The following is a 17,371-nucleotide window of genomic DNA, read 5'->3' as shown; positions in this document are numbered from 1 at the left end:
AATACAGTGGTGAAGGTAATTCAAGAGACCTTCGGCTCTCCCAAAACCAATCCCTAAGGACCCCAATCTCCAAATAGACGAATCCCTTATTCTTTCCTAGAAAGATTTATTTGTCGACTTTTCATATTCAAACATGCTCAAAATCACACTTGAGAGAGCATTAACTAGCCAACAAAACCAGACCATAAAAGTAAAATAGTCTATTAACTGAACTAAAACAAAAACAATTTATGATACTTGACAAAAGCATGAAAGGAAAACAAACCAGTACACAATAAATAGCATCAAAGAGCCACTGGGGATGACAAGGATCAACATAGCCAACAATATACTAGAAAATTAAGACAGAGAAAAGTAGCTCAAATGTACCCTATAATACCAATATCAAAAGTAGGGTACCTAAAGCCTCAAAGCAATATAAATCTGAATACAACATATATGGCAGCACAAATAACTCCAAACTCCAAAATCTAATATCAATATCAATATGAGTCTATTTAGTATTTAGTATTTAGATCTTCATGATCTTGGACTAGGCATTGGCCCATTTGGCCAAGTTTTCAATCAAAATTCACTAAGGTTTGCACTATTTCATAAATTGTCCCTAACTCTACGTGTTATCTTCATCCCCACAGTGGAACCCTATGCAAAAGTTATTTACAATTCCCCGACCCTCTTGCAAAAGCTAGTTTTTTTTCTTTTGTCATATTCAATATATGACTATCTTGAGCTTTATTTGAATATAAATGAAAGTGAAATGTTAATTTTTCATAATCTAAATCATTCATGCTATTTTTTATGATTTAGTTAGTGAAGTTAAGGTCTTCAAGCAAAAAATAACAATTTTTATCTCTTGCCCCATTATTTTTAATTATCATTGCTAAATTTAAAATGGACAGCACTTCCCCTATATTTGTAACCTAACCATCAGTCAATATTAATTCGAATAATTCAATCAATTTAAACAACATTTTTTTTCCTTATATCTCCCCCAGCACGCAATTATATATATCTCAAAACCTACTTCACTAAGACATGCAAGTTCTCAACTTTCCGTTATTACCACAGCACACAATTATAATCTCAACACCTACTTCACTTGTATAATATTAAAAATAATAAAAGAATATACCTCTTCCAATCAATAGCAAGCTTTTCTAATGCTCCTAAAAAAATAAGGCAAGTTTTCACCTTTCAGAATGATCAAACTAAAAAAAAATCAGATTGTATATAAAAAATGTGTTTCATGCAACTTTCTTGAAAAAATTTATTTTGTGGCATCTTAAAATCATTTAAATACACTTGTTAGAGCAAACAAACCACTCAAAACTCAAAAATCTAAAAAAGTATGACAAGTTTTCAAGTTTCAGCATAACTAAAAAAAATTCACATTGTATGCCAAAAATGAGTTTCATGCAACTTTCTTGAAAAAGAGCACAAAAAAATTTCATCCATCACTTTCTTTGAATGAACATCTTGTCCATTTCAACATTGGAATCATGGTTTAAAAAAACGTTTGAGGCGTACGCCTCGAGGCGCGCCTCGAGGCGAGGCGGTGAAAAAACGTATCTGAGGCGCCGCCTCATAGTGTGGCAGTGAGGCGCACGCCTCACGTGGGTGAGGCGGTCCGAGGCGAGGCGGTCCGAGGCGGTCCGAGGCGTACGCCTCATGATCTTGATTTTTTATGGCTGTTTTATTGCCTCAAACCGTGGGGCCTTTTTCAAAATAATGATTTGGGCTTTTTTTTAATTAAATGGGCTTAAAATTTGGGCTTAAGTGATCAGATTTTAAGTTAAAAAAACCCTAAGTTTCTCCTATTTCCCTCTTCTCTTTCTCCTTCACGGCAGAACCAACATCTCCCATCTTTCTCTCTTTTCTTTCTCCTTCACGGCAGCACCAAGCTCTCCCTCACACTTCACAGCAAGCTCCAACTGCACAGTAGGCTCTCTCCATCATCCAAGCTCTCCCTCACACTCTTTTCATTTCTCTCATTTTCAAGCAAGAAGCTCTCTCCTCTCACCCATCATCTCAGTTTTTTTTTTTGACCTCTTTTTCTCAAAGTCAAGGCAGCTACCAGCCTTAGTTTTTGTCAAAGTTGATTATTTTAGAAAGGTAAATAATTTCCTTAATCTTCTCTGTTTTTTGTTTTTTAATTTCCTTAGTTTTTGTTTTAAAGTTGCTGAATTTTTAATTTTATTTTATGCTTTTAGTTGCTGAATTTAAGTTGGGAAGGATGAGTAGAAAAGATCCTGCTTGGAAGTATAGTGTTGAAATAGAAGTGCCGGAAAAAGGTGGAAAAAAAGGATACAAGTATTTAAAGTGTAATTTTTGTAGTAAAGATATTAAGGGAGGGGTGAAGAGAGTGAAAGAACATCTTGCTTGTACACACAAAGATGTAAAACCATGTCCTAAAGTACCTAAAGAAGTCAAGGAGGAGATAAGTCAATATTTGAAAGACTATGAAACTACAAAATTTATTTCTCAACGAAAGTTTGATGAGGCGGTGGATTGTGGATCCTACTTTGGTGATGGACCTAGTGGTTTTGGTAGTGGCAATCCTTTGGAGGGTGTGAATTCTTGTCCTAGCAATAGTTCTAGAGGTGTTAGAGGGCCTATGGATCGATTTATGGAGAATAAAGGAGATGAGGAAAATGAAAAAAATACCGCTGCCACAAAAATGACTCCAACGAGTGCTAAAGAGCATCGAAATCAAGTATGTTTAGATATTGGGAGATTCTTTTTTGAGAATGGGATCCCATTTAATTGTGCAAGAAGCCCATCATATTTCAATATGTTGCGTTCGGTTGGGAATTATGGTCGAGGATTGAAAGCTCCAACAATGCATGAAATGAGGACTTGGATACTAAAAGAAGAAGAGAAGACAACATCCGAAATTGTGAATGAGATCAAAGCAACATGGAAACGAACAGGGGTTTCATTATTATCAGATGGTTGGTCAGATATGAGAAATAGGAGTCTGATCAATTTTCTAGTTAACAATCCCTATGGGACTGTTTTTTTGAAAACTATTGATGCATCAGATTGTGTAAAAGATGCACAAAAATTGTTTGAATTGCTTGATGATGTTGTTGAAGAAATTGGAGAAGATATTGTCATTCAGGTGGTCACAGATAATGCAAGTGCATACAAGGCCGCTGGAAGATTATTAATGGAGAAGAGAAAAAGTTTGTATTGGACTCCGTGTGCTGCTCATTGTATTGATTTGATGCTTGAGAAAATTGGAGAATTGCCACAACATAAAAATGCTTTGCTTAAAGCAAAGAGAGTTAGCAATTTCATCCATAACCATCAATGGGTGTTGAGTTTAACAAGAAAATTTGCAAAGAAAGATCTTCTTCGACCAGCTGTCACACGATTCGCCACTGCCTTTCTAACTTTAGAAAGTATGCATCAATTGAAGCAACCACTACAAATGATGTTTGTTTCAAAAGAATGGTCAAGTTGTGCATGGGCAAAGAAACCTGAAGGGAAAGCTGTGAAGAAAATCATAATGAATGATAATACATTTTGGCCTAGTGTGGTTTATTCCATAAAAACCACAAAGCCCCTTGTGAATGTTTTAAGAATAGTTGATGGTGAGAGGACACCGGCAATGGGATTTATTTATGGTGCTATGGATGAGGCAAAAGAAAAGATAGCAAAGAACTTAGATGGAGACGTGTCTTCATATAAGGAGATTTGGGAGATCATTGATCAAAAGTGGGAGTTTCAATTGCATCGCGACTTGCATGCAACTGCATATTACTTGAATCCTCGATTCAGATGGAGTCCCAATGTTTCCGAGCATCCAGAGATTAAAACTGGTTTGTATAAGTGCATGGATAGACTCATCAAGGACCAAGAAACATATGTGAAGGTCGATGCCCAACTTGATGAGTATAAATACAAGCGAGGATTGTTTGGCTTCAGATCATCCTTAACATCATACTTAACACATCCACCTGGTGAATACTTAAACTTTTATCTCATTTTTTGTTTTATTATAGTTTATATTAATATTATAAAATAAATTATTCATTACTTTGCTTCTTTTTTCATGTCTTTAATTTGTATAGTTGAATGGTGGGACAACTTTGGAGATGAAGTTCCAGAACTCAAGTCATTTGCAACAAGAGTTCTAGGTCTTACTTGTTCAGCATCGGCATGTGAACGTAATTGGAGTACGTTCAATCAAGTGCACACAAAGAGAAGAAATCGTCTGAGCACAAAAAAGATGAATAGTTTGGTGTACATTATGTACAACAAAAAGTTGAAGCACAAATTTTTTAAGAAACAATCACGAAGAGAGGAAGATGATCCTTTGATTGTTGAAAATGTGTCTTCTGATGATGAATGGGTAGCCAATCCAAATGATGAAGAGGATGGTGATAGTAGAGCAATCGAAGTTGGTGGGGAAATTGAGATTGAGGATGAGGGCGGAAGTTTAGCACCGAGGAAGAGGAAAAGAAATCAAGCACCAATTGAAGTGAATTTGGATGAGGAAGATGAATTTGAAGGAGGAGAAGATGACAGTGAAGATGGAGATGATGGACGAGCTATACAATTTCATGAGAGTGATGATGAAGAAAGTGAAGAGTTCTTGGAGATTTAATGCATTTTATTTATGATTTTAAGACTTATAACTAGAACTTTTATGACTTTGATATGGACTTATGTGTTGTTTGTTATGAATTCTATGAATTTTATGAAATTTCATGAATTTTAGGATATTTTATGAATTTTATTATATTTTTTAAATTTTATTTGTTCTTATAGTTGAGGCGTACGCCTCGTTGCGCCTCGAGGCTTACGCCTCGCGGTACTAAGAGAAAACGCCTCGCCTCGCGATTTCGCCTTTCAAAACCTTGATTGGAATAATCTATTGTGGTAGAATCAAAGGAAAACAACCATGATCGAGTAAGGATAAATTTAAGTGTACCATTTAACTAAGCTTCTTGAATTGAGATATAGTCATACAAAATAGAAAATGCAGTGTTCGGTCATGATTATCAGCTATATCCACATATAGTTTATTATTTAAGATTGCAAAAACCTTCAACAAATTCTACTGAAAGCAACCTCAAGAACTGTAAAATCATAATATCAGATGGTATCAATATAGTTATAAGAAAAAATGCATGAAACCTAGTAACAATTTGCAAGAGTTTACACTCCCGAGATTGTAGGGCTCAGTGAATGCATGAATTAAACAACTTGGTATCAATGATTGCTTAAATATCTGCTAATCATATTATAAGTTCTATTGACAAGTTCACAAGATATTCTGGAGGGGGCTGCAGTCTTGTAGGAAAGACTGGGTTCATCGTATATCAAAGTGTGACAGATATTACACTAATACACTTGGCTTCCTTCTGTGGTGAAACACAATTCTACGCACCTCCTTTCTACATTAAACAAAATTCTTATATGCCTTTTAATATATATTACCCCTCAATCAATCTTAGAATAAATTATCATCTCCTCCCTCCTCTCTCTCTCTCATTGGAGCCTTGGAAGTGTTGATAACTTCTCATAATAACAAAAGTTATTCAGGCAAAACATACCGGAAGATTGGTTTGCCTTCAATATAGAAGTGCAAATATTTGTTCAAGCCATTAGGCATTGCAATTCCAGTGATATTTTTGGTTACCTAGATACTTCACCTAAAATATCTAGGTAACTATATACATATAAGACTTCCACAAGATAAAATATCATATATCAGACTAGAAAGAAAACAATATAACCCAAGCACATACATATATATATATAAAGAGAATCTTTGACATAATTAAGAGATTTAATGAGTATCAAATTATAACATTGTCTGATAGTTGAACACTAGAACTTGACAAAAATTAAGAATAAAACTAGACAGAAAATATATGAAGAAACTACTGCATACCAACACCCATGGATAGCAACAATATCTTCCTAATTGAATATATCTTTGTCCTCAATTATGGAAATGCACACTTCGTAAAGTAGACTCAGATGAGGCGTACAATTGATGCAGCATGAGGTAATAGTTGGCTCTATCAAACATTGAAAACGTATGTATAAACATAAGTTGTGTACCCATTTTAAAATGACAACAAAGAACAAAATAATAAAAGGAAATTCCCTTGAAAACATACATGATGACAAATTGGATAGTATAAGAGCAGAGCATTAACATTCACAGATCTGATTAAAAATAAGCACATTATAATATGATTCAGGTGGTAGCCAGGTAACTGACTCATATAAAAAGTGAGCAATATCACCAATTTACCATCACCATATAGATGCCAGCGAAATAGTTCAACATCTCTACCTTTCGGGTTATGCTCACGAACAACCTTATCAATATTTTAGCCCGATCCTCCGGTCACTTAAAAGCTCGATCCTTGACTGGGCTTTGTTCGTCTTGATACCCTGAGTTCACCCATGCTACCTTTCGCCTTAGACGATGTCGGAGGAGGCCAGAAACTAGCCTTGAAGCCACGACAGCGACGTACGAGCCTGGAGGCTTCTGCTCGCGGCGGAGAACGGCAACGAAGGGCTCGCGAGGCTGGAGTTTCGACGGTGTCTGGTACTCCTGATCTGATGTCTGCATGACGGCGACCATCGAAGGGCAGCCGTTCGGGAATAGCAGAGAGCATACGAGAGAGAGAGAGAGAGAGAGAGAGAGAGAGAGGGAGAAAGGAAAGTATGGATCGGGTAGGGTGGGAGAGAGAAAGGGATTTGGCTAAATAAAAATCATATTATATTATTCAGATAAATAAAAATGTGATTATATTATTCTGGTTTTTTTTTATTTTATAAATAAAAATCAGATTATATTATTTAGATAAATAAAATATGATTATATTATTTAGATTATTTTTTTATGTTTTTTAAAAAAATTATTTTATAAATAAAAATCAGATTATATTATTCATATAAAAAAATGTGATTATAAAACTCCCAATTTTATACTCCTAATACTATAAAAAATAATTTTAAAAATCACAACTATACAAATTCTCTTAAAATGTATAATAATTGTTATTTGAAACTTAAACTGCTATTTAATTTAAAGACTAGGTAAAAGTGCACTTTATTTAAATTTATTTTTAAAATATATTAATTTATTTTTATTAATATTTTTTTAATTTTCATATAAATTTTAAATAAATAAACAATGTCATATACTATAAAAATTATTACTAATAAATTCTCATCAATAAAACAACTTATTTTTAACTGATACTAATTTTATAAATATGTTAAACAATAATATAGTTAAATTAAATTAAAGTATTGTTAGTCTTAATATCATAATTAATTTAAATTTTGATATAAAAATTATTATAAATAAAAAAGTTAATAATATGAAAAATTTAGAAACAAAAAAAAAATCTAGTTTTAAAAGTTTTTAATAAATACATAATTTTTATAAATATATATTTACATAATTTAGTTTGTTTTTAAAATTATACTACTCATTAATTATAATTTTAGATTTTTTATTTGAATTTCGGCGACATTTTATGACTGTCGGCATTTGACTTTTATTAACTGTCGGCGTTGGGGTCAATAGCGACAACGTTTAACTGTCGGCATTGGTCTTGAATTAACTGTCGGCGTTGGGGTCAATAGCAACATCTTTTAACTGTCGGCATTGGTCTCGAATTAAATGTCGGCGTTGGGGTCAATAGCGACACATTTTAACTGTCGGCATTGGTCTCAAATTAACTGTCGGCGTTGAGGTCAATAGCGACAGTCAAAAGCAACGATGATAGTTATTAGCTGTCGACGTAGAGTCCCGCTAAGGAATTACGACAGTCAACAGAGTTGACTGTCGTGGTTGGGTGTCGGGAAAGCCCAGTTTTGTAGTAGTGTAAATTTGAAACATTATCATTAGTCAATATTATGTGATAGATTAGTGAGAGTAATGATATGTTTATATCCTAATAAGATATAGTGGATTGTTTTTTTTTTTTATGATACTGATCTATTCAAGAGACAAATAAATATTTATTTGATATTCTCTTCCAAATGAAGAATCCTTGAGAAACCTCATATAATCTAAGTATTTAGATTTTTCATAATGAGATCAACGGTAGGCTGAATTGTCTCATAGTTTGCGTTGACTAACTTTTGTTGAGATTAATGTTTTTCAGTTTCATTGAGAATTTTGGAATGGTCTAAAATGTGATCTATTATAAAGGCCGAAAGTCCATAAATATATTGTCAGATAATGAGAGATCAAGTTTGAGATTGTCCCACGCATGCTTATTGAAGGCAACCTCATGTTTACTCAAGTATGCACATTCCTCTTTCGATAATTGTTGTAAGGATGCTGGGTAAGTGCTTGAGTTTCCCTCCTTATGGTACCAAGAATGTGTTAGCAATCGACAAACTAACATCATGACATACAATACTTGGTTTTAGTGATATTGATTGGATATGTTGCATGGATGATAAAGTCTATTTATAAGCATTCATAATAGTAGAAGGATCTTTTTTGTGATTAAGTGTCATATGAACACCTACAACATCCTCTCTCGTACATGAAGGTATAGTGGTAAGAGGAGTTATTTTGTGGTCAAGTGTTGTAAGGACACTTACAACATACTCGCTCATAGAGGTATAGTGTATGACGTGTTACGAGGACATTGATTACACAATATAACTGCGATATTTCGTTTCAGTATTACGAGTCACAGACTCTAGTGTGAATTTACTGACTTTTAGACCATCTCCAATGCAAGATGTAAATTTCGTATCGAATTTAGCACAAAAAATGAGTTAATGCTATATTTGGCCTAATATTCGCAATTATGTTCCAATGCACAAAATACAAATTAACCAAATAATCAATAATTAATTTAATATTTATTGATAATATACAAAATTATTTTTTTAATTTATTTTTAATCCAAATTATGTACCCCAAGAAATTTGTCATTAAAAAATAAATAAAAAAAGATATAGGGTTGATCATTAAATGTCAACTAATAAATTAAAATAATTAGTGATAATATGATAAATAAAAAAGTAGTATGTATTGATGTGTCAAATTTGGCCCATGCTATATTTTGTGCCAAATTGGGCACAACTTTTAGCTTTTGTGAAGTTTGGCACACTTTTTGGAACACCATTAGAGTCATATTTTTTGTAAGATGCACTGAATTTAGCATTGGATCGACTTTTTGGCACTCCATTGGAGATGATCTTATGTTGAATAAAATGTCACAGTCATACATTTCTCTCAGAACTTGAGGAGTTTTGTTACTCCATTAGTGTGATGACGTTCCGTCTGTGGTGGGAAAGTTATGGAGTCCTCTATTAGCATTATAACATGCACTTGTAGATAACATATTCATGACTACTGTAATAAGACTTACCTAATTGTGTGTTTTGAAAACACATTTTTATGTGGATTGTTAGGTGCCTAAAGTGTATTTAGTTAGTGGGAGTCATCGTTATCATGTACAATGGACATGAAAGGATTGATATTTTTGTCGAATACATTCATATTGTGGATCACTCATTGACATTATGTGTGCATATTTATTTGTCTGAAAGTGACATAATGATGCAAGACAACGACTTAGTCTCAATGTTGCGTTTCGAGTGGATTCACGTTGAAAGCTATCTCCATGCTTTACGAATCTTTGACATCTAGTTATGTATTATATTTATATCCTATCAATGTAATATTGCGCATTACTAATTTTTATTCTTTTGTGTTTCTTGAGATTCTTGCATATAGACACTATTGTTTAGTTAGCACTTGTTTGTGTAATTATGTAGTAAGTGATAAAATGTTAGAATATTTTGTCTAGACTAACATAATTAAGCGTTGCTTACTCGATGTCATTATCATATTATGATAACTGTATATTTATAAGCATGATATTATAATTGGACCATAATGAGATGTGCATAAGATACTAACATGCTCGGGGCCCATGGACACGCTCTAAAATGTCTTTGGTCGGCCCATTGGGCCAAAACAACTAATTTTCTCTCCTTGGGTATCTAGGCCCAATAGGCCTATCATCTCTCATAAAAAGGGTTATACCCATATGGTGTAGTGTGTGAGATGGATATAGTACGTGGGTGGGTGCCTTAGAGAGAAGGATAATAGTGTCCATAGACACTCCTTGCACCCTTTTTTTGTTTTCTTTCTCTTTGCAGATTATTGAGGAGCAAGAATGAATCATCATTTCCATGGTTAAAATGTTAGTATCTATCCATATACTACATTGATAAACTTCAAATTCTAATGAGATTGAGGTGAATGATGATAGATGAGTTATTATGCTCATTATCATGTCATGTTGCAAATCTATCATGTCACCCATAGTTATCTAGTTTTTATTGGTCTAACATATAATAATAATAATAATAATAATAATAATAATAATAAAATTAGATATTGGGGGAGAGGGATTTGAACTTAGGACCTCCTCTTTATGAGGAAAAGTAAAGTACTATCAAGTTATGCCTATAATCATGAACATATAATAATTATGGGTTTTTTTCCTTCTTAAATATACATTTTTATGTTTTTTTTTTTTTTTTACATTTTTACGATTTCAATTTTTTTTCATTTTTAATAACTTAAGTTTTAAAAAATATGATTCCAAAGTTTCATATTATAAAAATATGGTTTAAGAAAAATCAATTAAAAAGCAACTAAGAATCAACTAGAAAATAACTCGACAACAACTCACTACATCAACAAAAAATAAACTAAAGAAATAAATAAAAAAAAACAACACAACAAACAATATACATCACAACAACTAAACATCAATAAAAACAACCTAAAAATAATTGTACAAAATCAAGTTTTTTTGTGTAAATTTTCCAAATGATTAGTAAGACTTATTTTATTTATTTATTTTAAATGAAGGACTTTGTGGTATATTAGTTCCTATAAGTCTCTTTCTGCTTTAACAGTTAAGTTAGTTAATTATTAACTAACTTAACAGTATATTTTTTCCTCTATTATTACCATGTATATATAAAGGGTCCTAATGTCTCATTTCACAATATCGAGAAAAACAGAACAAGTTGAAAAGCTTCCAGAGTTAGATAGAGAGAGAGTTGTTCGAAAAGAGAAGAGAGCTAAGGAAAGAGTAGGCTTAGAGGGGTTTTGGGCTGATGTAAGAGGCTGCATATGTAGATGAATATGCAGACCTGGTTTGAGTGATTAGAAGAGAGATTTCTTCTTTGTTGTTACCTAAAGCTACTCGACTGTGTTGGCCTCTCATATTCATTCGATCAATAAAGGATTGCAAGAGTGTTTCCAAGACTGGATTAGAGTCAATAAATCATCTTGATTTATTGGCTTGAACCAGTATAACTATCTGTGTTCATTTGTTGTTCTTGTTTTATTATTTCTTTAATTTCTGGTTTACTTGTTTCGGATTTGTTGTTCAGTTTGAAATCAGTAGCTACTTGTTGTTTCAAGTTTATTAAGTGCAGGTACTGGATCAAAGCTTTGAGGTGTGCAAAATACAACAATTGGTACCAGAGCCAGGTTCCATAATTCAAGAATTCTAGCTTCTAGAGCTTCAAGATTCCGCTGCAAGATCTGTCAAGAAGATCTTTAACTCTCTTGAAGAAGTCATGGCAAAATTCGAGCTAGAGAAATTCGATGGAACCGAAGACTTTGCACTGTGGAGAGAAAGCCTCAAAGGGATCTTGGTACATCAGAAAGTTTCCAAAGTTCTGGGAGATGAGAAGCTTCTAGCCGAGAAGAAACCAGAGGAAATTGCTGAAATGGAGGAGATGGCATACTATACTATCATCATGCATCTCTCCAACAATGTCAGAAGGAAATTGACTGCTGAAAAGACTGCTAAGGATCTTTGGAAGAAATTGGAAGAGTTGTATATGAAGCCCTCAATATCAAACAAGATCAATCTTCTTGAAAGATTGTATGGATTCAGGATGACACCTTCACTGTCATTAGATGAGAATATCGACAGGTTTAATGAGATCATTGTTGGTCTCTCAAACATAAGTCACAAAGTTGATGCAGAAAGTCAAGCAATCATCCTATTGAGGTCTCTACCGATTGCATACCAAGAAGTTAAAGCTGCCATTAAGTATGGCCGAGATGTAATTACTCTTGAAGATGTTCTTGGAGCTTTAAAGTCTAAAGATTTTGAACTCCAACTTGAAAAAGAGTCAAGAAAAGATGAAGCATATTTGATGGCCAGGGGCAGGTCACCAAGAAGAAATAACTCAAGAAATGATAACTCAAGGAATGCTCATCACCACTCTCACACAAGATCAAAATCTCGAGGAAGGGAAACCAGAAAGTGTTACTTCTGTGGTAGACCAGGCCACTTACAAAGATATTGCCATAAGTACAAGGAACAACAAGGCACATTTAAAAACCAAAATGAGAACAAGGCAGATAGCAAAAGTCACTACAACAGCAAGAAAAAGGAAACAGTAGCAGTAGCTGAGGATCAAGACAATTACTCCACTGATGGAGAATTGTTTTCAATATCTGAAATTGAATCCAGCAGAGAATGGATTCTTGACTCGGGCTGCACATATCATATGTGTCCCAGCCGAGAGTCATTTTTTGAATATAAGCCTATTGATGGTGGCAAGGTTCTAATGGGTAACAATTTTTCTTGCAGGGTTGTCGGCATTGGAAGGGTGGCAATAAAGAACTTTGATGGTGAAATCATGATCCTCAACAATGTTCGACACATACCAGACTTGAGGAGGAATTTAGTTTCCTTAGGTGCACTTGAAGATGAAGGATATGGATACAAATCCATAAGGGGAAATCTCAGAGTTACTAAAGGTTCATTGGTAGTAATGAAAGGAGACAAAACTAATGGTCTTTATATTTTGCAGGGAGAAACTGTTCTAGCTGCTGAAACCAGCTTTGTCAAAGACCAAGAACAAGATATGAGTTTGTGGCATCAAAGGCTTGGACACATTAGTGAGCAAGGACTAAAAGAGTTGCATAAGCAAGGTATAATCGAAGATCTAAAAGCCTGTACTTTACCATTTTGTGAAGCTTGTGTCTTAGGTAAACAACATAAGATTAAATTCTCTGTAGCTAAGCATACCACTAAAAGAATATTAGAGTATGTGCATGCTGATTTGTGGGGGCCTTACAAAGTGCCAACACACTCGGGCAAACACTATTTTTTGTCTATTATTGATGACTTCAGTAGGTGTGTATGGACATATCTTTTAGCTACTAAAGATGAGTGTTTAAAAATGTTTAAAGAATGGAAAACACAGGTTGAGAATCAAACTGATTTGAAAATCAAAACTCTAAGGACTGACAATGGCTTAGAGTTCATTAATACAGAATTTGATGATTTATGCAAACTAAATGGAATCACTAGACATAGAACAGTAGTGAGAACTCCTGAGCAAAATGGGATAGCTGAAAGGATGAATAGAACTCTTTTGAATAAAGTTAGATGCATGTTGTTTAGCTCGGGTTTAAGCAAATCTTTTTGGGGGGAAGCTCTTGCTACAGCAACTTACTTAGTGAATAGAAGTCCAAATAGGTCAATAAATCTCAAAACACCATATGAGATGTGGTATGGCAGACCACCAAATCTTAATCATTTGAGGATATTTGGGTGTAGTGCATATGTGCATCAATCCATGGATAAACTAGAACCTAGATCTATAAGAGGTACATTTCTTGGTTACCCGATTGGAACTAAAGGATACAGAATTTGCATCTCTAGTCATAATAAACCGAAAATAGTAATTGCTAGAAATGTAATTTTCAATGAAAAAGAAATGTCTAAACTAACAGCCGAGAAAGGTAGTGTTTCATGTGATAATGCAGGGAAAACAGGTAATAAAAGTGTGACTGAAGTTGAGCCTGAACAAGTTGATCAAGTCACCAATACCAACAGTGATGTGGTTCATGAAGTTCAGGAGGAACCCGATACTCAAAATGACCAAGGAGATTTATCAACATACCAGTTAGCAAGAGATAGAGTAAGGAGAGAAATTCACCCTCCAACCAGATTTGCAGAAGCTGATATTATAGCTTATGCACTGGCAGCTGTACAGCCTTTTGACATATCCGAGCCTAACTCCTATGAAGAAGCAGTTTCAAGTCCCTACAAGGAACAATGGAAACAAGCTATGAAGGAAGAGATAGACTCCTTGATGAAAAATAACACTTGGGAGCTAGTTGATAAACCTGCCAGCAAGAAGATAACTAAGTGCAGATGGATTTTTAAGATTAAAGAAGGCCTGAATGAGGATGATCCAGTGAGATTTAAGGCAAGAGTGGTGGCAAAAGGGTTCACTCAAGTGGAAGGGGTTGACTACTCAGAGATATTTTCCCCAGTTGTCAAATACAAAACCATTCGTTTGATGTTGTCTCTTGCTGCACAACTAGACCTTGAAATAGAGCAACTAGATGTGAAGACAGCATTTCTAAATGGATTTCTGGATGAAGAAATCTACATGAGTCAGCCACCAGGATTCGAAATTGATCATGGGGACAAGGAACTGGTTTGCAAGCTTAAGAGATCACTGTATGGACTCAAACAGTCCCCAAGGCAATGGAACAAGAGGTTTGACACTTTCATGCACAGAATAGGCTTTCATAGATCATTATTTGATCATTGCCTATATTACAAGAATCTGGAATTGTCCACAGTAGCTTTCTTGTTGCTATATGTGGACGATATGTTGATTATGGGGAAAGACAATGCAGTAATTAGTGGTATAAAAGACAAACTGAAACAAGAGTTTGAAATGAAGGAGCTTGGACCAGTTCAAAAGATTTTAGGTATTGAAATTTGGAGAAACAAGGCAGAAGGAAAAATGAGTCTGAAACAATCAAGTTACATCAAAAAGGTTGTTCATAAATTCAATATGGATGATGCCAAGACCACCTCCATCCCGTTAGGAGGACAGTTCTCACTCACCAAAGAACAGTGTCCAAGCTCTACAGAATTGATGGAAGAAATGAAGACAATACCATATGCTATGGCTCTCGGGTGCTTGATGTATATCATGGTTAGTACTAGACCAGATTTGGCTCACTCTCTTAGTATATTGAGAAGGTTCATGGCGAATCCGGGCATGGAACATTGGAAGGCCCTTAAGTGGTTGCTGAGATATTTAAAAGGAACCTGGAACTATGGATTAGTCTATGAGAAGACAAGGCAAGAAGTGCATCTAACAGGATTTGTTGATGCAGATTATGCCTCAAATAAAGACAATAGAAGATCCACTACAGCTTATATGTTCATGTTAAACAATAGCTGTATATGTTGGAAAGCTCAGTTACAATCTGTAGTGGCTCTGTCCACAACAGAAGCAGAGTTTATAGCCACTACAGAAGCTTTCAAAGAAGCAGTTTGGCTGCAAGGAATTTTACAAGAACTCAAGCAGGTCAAAGATAAGACAACTATATATTCAGATAGTCAATCCTCTATTCACCTATGCAAGAATCCGGTGTATCATGAAAAGAGCAAGCATATTGACATCAGGTTATACTGGATCCGAGAAAAAATCGAAGAAGGTACCATTAAATTAGAGAAGATCAGTACAGAGGACAATCCAGCAGATATGGGTACTAAAGTGTTATCAGTAAGCAAGTTTAGGCACTGCCTTAACTTGCTCAATCTGATATCTTGACCTGTCAATGTGAACTTTGGAAACATTCATGCCTACCATGATCGACTTAAAGGAACTAGGAGGAATTTGTGGTATATTAGTTCCTATAAGTCTCTTTCTGCTTTAACAGTTAAGTTAGTTAATTATTAACTAACTTAACGGTATATTTTTTCCTCTATTATTACCATGTATATATAAAGGGTCCTAATGTCTCATTTCACAATATCGAGAAAAACAGAACAAGTTGAAAAGCTTCCAGAGTTAGATAGAGAGAGAGTTGTTCGAAAAGAGAAGAGAGCTAAGGAAAGAGTAGGCTTAGAGGGGTTTTGGGCTGATGTAAGAGGCTGCATATGTAGATGAATATGCAGACCTGGTTTGAGTGATTAGAAGAGAGATTTCTTCTTTGTTGTTACCTAAAGCTACTCGACTGTGTTGGCCTCTCATATTCATTCGATCAATAAAGGATTGCAAGAGTGTTTCCAAGACTGGATTAGAGTCAATAAATCATCTTGATTTATTGGCTTGAACCAGTATAACTATCTGTGTTCATTTGTTGTTCTTGTTTTATTATTTCTTTAATTTCTGGTTTACTTGTTTCGGATTTGTTGTTCAGTTTGAAATCAGTAGCTACTTGTTGTTTCAAGTTTATTAAGTGCAGGTACTGGATCAAAGCTTTGAGGTGTGCAAAATACAACAGACTTTTAATTTTAGATTCTTATAATATATATCAATCAATAATAAGAATATATTTTACTTATGATAAATGAGAATATCTAAATATTATTAAGAAATGGAATAAATTAGTGAACTCTTCTTTTTTTTTTTTATTAAAAAGTAAGAATTAGTAGTGGAGTCTTGGACCATACATAAAACAGGAAAAACAAATAAAATAAAATATATAAGGTGGGATCGATTCTGAGGAAGCTAATGCGTTCTAATTAAATTATATGTTGATTTATAAATTCTAGTAAATAAGCAAAAGTGACGTGGCGATAGAGTAAATAATAATAATAATAATAATAATAATAATAATAATGTTTCCTAGACTATGTGTACTTTTATGTTTCTTAATAATTAATGTCCATATGAAAGTTTAGAGCATTGGCGAGTCCAAACGACATTACTAGAAAGTCATAAAGCCCATATCTGGTTCCGAAAGTTGTCTTTGGTATGTCTTCATTGTTGATTCTCAATTGATGGTATCTCGATCGAAGATCAATTTTAGAAAACACCTTTGTCCCTGAAGCTGGAGAAATGGATCGCCAATCATTGGCAAGGGATACTTGTTCTTTATCATCACCTTGTTTAACTCCCGATAATCAATGCACATCCTCATGGACCCATCATTCTTGACAAATAAAATCGGTGCGCCCCAAGGAGAATAACTCGGTCTGATAAACCCTACCTTGAGTAATTCTTCCAATTGTATCTTGAGCTCCTTCAATTCTGATGGTGCCATTCTGTATGGTGCTCGAGATACGGGTGTTGTTCCTGACATAAGGTCTATCATGAACTCAATCTCCATGTGCGGTGGTAATCCTGGCAACTCTTCTAGAAAGACGTCAAGGAATTCAACTACTACTCTTGTTTCTTCAGGCTTCGTTCTATTTCTTTAGCGTCGTCGATCATGTTCACTAGGTACCCTAGACACCCATGCTGCAACATCTCTTTGGCTTTCTTCACTGAGATGATAGGAGTTCTGGGTTTCTTGCCTGTACCCGTTAACTCAAATATTTCTCCACCTCCCTATGTATAG

The 17,371-nt window shown here is 34.5% G+C and overlaps 1 protein-coding gene and 1 long non-coding RNA gene across 2 annotated transcripts; one reads left to right on the top strand and one right to left on the bottom strand.

Moving 5' to 3' along the window:
• Positions 1-2,233: 2,233 nt before the first annotated feature.
• LOC133814558 (uncharacterized) lies at positions 2,234-4,612 on the top strand. The gene is made up of 2 exons (XM_062247503.1): positions 2,234-3,965; positions 4,077-4,612. Exons 1-2 carry the CDS (start codon positions 2,234-2,236, stop codon positions 4,610-4,612), a joined length of 2,268 nt encoding a protein of 755 aa, XP_062103487.1.
• A 1,169-nt stretch (positions 4,613-5,781) lies between these two features.
• Positions 5,782-6,725, bottom strand: LOC133818266 (uncharacterized). The gene is made up of 2 exons (XR_009885855.1): positions 6,138-6,725; positions 5,782-6,035 (listed from the first exon to the last, which is right to left on the bottom strand). It is a non-coding gene; the product is annotated as an uncharacterized LOC133818266 (long non-coding RNA).
• Between the last annotated feature and the right edge of the window lie 10,646 nt (positions 6,726-17,371).

This window comes from Humulus lupulus, chromosome 2 (assembly GCF_963169125.1).
Source record: "Humulus lupulus chromosome 2, drHumLupu1.1, whole genome shotgun sequence".
NCBI classification, from domain to species: domain Eukaryota; kingdom Viridiplantae; phylum Streptophyta; class Magnoliopsida; order Rosales; family Cannabaceae; genus Humulus; species Humulus lupulus.
Note: the sequence above shows the minus strand (reverse complement) of the source record. Positions and strands in the feature narration are given on the sequence as shown.

Excerpts from the sequence above, each read along its gene's own strand:
- LOC133814558 (XM_062247503.1), top strand. The coding sequence starts at position 2,234 with ATGAGTAGAAAAGATCCTGCTTGGAAGTATAGTGTTGAAATAGAAGTG. Across the intron at positions 3,966-4,076 it reads ATACTTAACACATCCACCTG|TTGAATGGTGGGACAACTTT; the intron begins GTGAATACTTAA and ends TAATTTGTATAG.